This window comes from Meleagris gallopavo, chromosome 7, assembly GCF_000146605.3.
Source record: "Meleagris gallopavo isolate NT-WF06-2002-E0010 breed Aviagen turkey brand Nicholas breeding stock chromosome 7, Turkey_5.1, whole genome shotgun sequence".
NCBI classification, from domain to species: Eukaryota; Metazoa; Chordata; class Aves; order Galliformes; family Phasianidae; genus Meleagris; species Meleagris gallopavo.
In genome coordinates this window covers 18394438-18396853 of record NC_015017.2, presented here as the reverse complement: position 1 = coordinate 18396853, position 2416 = coordinate 18394438, and the positions used below count along the sequence as shown (strand labels likewise).

The following is a 2416-nucleotide window of genomic DNA, read 5'->3' as shown; positions in this document are numbered from 1 at the left end:
TTTTTTTACATGATTAGCAGTGGTTGTCCAAGCCTAACAGCCTTTGTTTTGGTTCAGCACTTGGCATGACTGAACTTTGCACTCGCATTCTGCAATTACTTAAATAACGATGGCAGAGCTGACATTGTTCCTAAAGACTGAAAACCAATTATAGTTTAAAGACTGATCCTTTTGCATAATCCAAAATCCACATGCTTGTTCAGAAAACTTTTAAAATGCATTGTGACACATCTTGGAGTAATCACAACATGCTTTGCAGGAAAGCACAAATCCACAAAACTTTGTAATCCTACCAAATTCCTTCTGCTGTTTTGCAACTCTTCTGTACAGGTGGCTCTAAAGACAATGTAACAATACTACTATTGTAACAATCACTTCATTTAACTGAAGTATGTGGGGAAAAAAAAAACCACAACAAAAACCCACAAACCAGAGCTTTGTTGGCCACCATTTATCTGTTCACGACTTATTTTTGGGAACTTAAACTTGAGAAGTTTCTGAAATACACAGTATACAGGTACTTACAGGTGTTCTGTCGGACCACTGCCACGTCCCTCCAGAAAATGGGTTTCTTTTATTAAATCCAATCCAGAACTGTCTCTCTTCTGTCCTGTGATGGAAGCAGAGAAATACTTTAAACAAACTTTCCTTAGCTATTTCATAAATTATTTTTAAGTAGTGCAAACACCCATATTCTTTTTTTTTTTTAAATTCATTATATCATACTACAATGTATTTATTAACATTTTAGTTTCCTTGCAGTAAACTCCTTTTGTTACTGAAACGTTAAGTTATATTTTTAAGAGAATCCGTTGAAAATAGGATTCAAATTGCAGAACCTCCAGTTCATCAGGGGATGTTACCTCATAAGAACATAACTGACATTAAGAGTCATTTGATGCCTACTGCAAAGATCATCTTCAAAAAGAGTCACGGTACAGTGTTGTTATTACACTTCTTTTCACCCATTTCTAAGTTTGTGTTAGTCAATAGTAGTCCCTTTTCAGACACTATTAAAGAACATTCCTTAGAACGTGGGTTATTTTAACAAGGGTTATCTTGAGCATATTAATCTGTAAATGTTACTAAAGCCTATTTACCTATCAAAAATTGTATATAATAAATTGTTTAAAAAAGTCTCTTCATAGACATGGGAAAAACTGGCAAGATGTGCTCCAAAATCTTGACATAATGCTTCTGCTTCACTCCACGTTCTTTTCATCAGAACCTTCTCTCTGTGAAATATCTGCAATAAAATAAACACTGCCATAAATGTGGTTGATTTCAGAGAGCAATAGTTTCAAAAGCCCATAAAAACTAAACATCGCAGCTCTTTCTACAATAAAGTTTATATTTCAAGCACAGTTCTGATTCAAGACTTAAGAATTTCATTCACTTTAAAATGTTATTAAAGGATGGTAACAATTTTTGTTTGCTAAGTAGAAAACGGTGCTTTAGCTAAATACTTCAGAAACAGTGTATTCCTAAAACAACATAGAACCTGAAAAATTTAAAGCACATTTGCCAATTACCTTGTAGCAGTTGAGTAGATTGCCTTCTGACTCCCATCCAAAGTAGCAGGAACTCAAATGTCTTTGAAAAGTAAGTTCAGGTTCTTCATAAGAATTCACTTTTTGCTTGCACAATGACATTGCTTTGAAGTTCTTACAGCTTTTTACCTCCCAATAACCAACAGGGTCCTGCCCTCGCATTGCCACACATCCTCCAGAATGACCTAAAGCATGGAAGCAAGCAGCAAATAAAGCATTTGAATTTTGTGAATTTTTAATGAAGTGACTGTTTCACAGGCATTGAGTGCAAGGTAAAATCTTGATGAGGTCACAAAGGTAGCAAATTCTGTGGTCAGAGATCAGGTTGTAAACATGTTTTGGATGACATGAGCATATAAAATGAAACAACAAAAGAATCCTTTCAGAAAATGCAGAAAGGAAAACGCAATTTAAAACAGTAATTCAGTGAACTGCAGCAGTAAAGCAACAAATGTAGAAAGAAATTTAAAAGCAATTAGCGAAACAGCATCTTCTTAATATTTATGTCTACATCTTCAGGTATCTCTAAGTGGTTCATGTTTCAAAGGATGAAGAACTTAAATTCTAATCATCTAAAGACTCAAATGTTTGGCCACAACATCACTGGCCACATTTGAATCAATTTTCTACATATTAACTTGCTATTTCATTTTTTCAATTCTTGGAAAGTTTTCTTTGGATTACCATAAAACAAAATCTAATGGCACACCAAGTACCAGCAAAGTAAAGAGGAAGAATTAAAACACAGTGTTCTTATTGCCAGAAATACATCTAAGACAATCTCTGCCCTCTTCTTCTCTTCTTCATAAAAACAGAACTGCAAACTACTTGTAGTGGGAGCGTGTTTCTCCCCACAGGCTTTTTTT

The 2416-nt window shown here is 34.5% G+C and overlaps 1 protein-coding gene across 1 annotated transcript; it reads right to left on the bottom strand.

Moving 5' to 3' along the window:
- Positions 1-465: 465 nt before the first annotated feature.
- Positions 466-2341, bottom strand: LOC104911700 (secretory phospholipase A2 receptor-like). The gene is made up of 3 exons (XM_010713664.3): positions 1533-2341; positions 1101-1246; positions 466-610 (listed from the first exon to the last, which is right to left on the bottom strand). Exons 1-3 carry the CDS (start codon positions 1710-1712, stop codon positions 481-483), a joined length of 456 nt encoding a protein of 151 aa, XP_010711966.1. The 5' UTR covers positions 1713-2341; the 3' UTR covers positions 466-480.
- Between the last annotated feature and the right edge of the window lie 75 nt (positions 2342-2416).

Coding starts and splice junctions, on each gene's coding strand:
- LOC104911700 (XM_010713664.3), bottom strand. CDS start 1,712: ATGCGAGGGCAGGACCCTGTTGGTTATTGGGAGGTAAAAAGCTGTAAG. Junction 1,247..1,532: donor ATCTACTCAACTGCTACAAG/GTAATTGGCAAA, acceptor ATTTTATTGCAG/ATATTTCACAGAGAGAAGGT. Junction 611..1,100: donor TTATATACAATTTTTGATAG/GTAAATAGGCTT, acceptor CTTCCATCACAG/GACAGAAGAGAGACAGTTCT.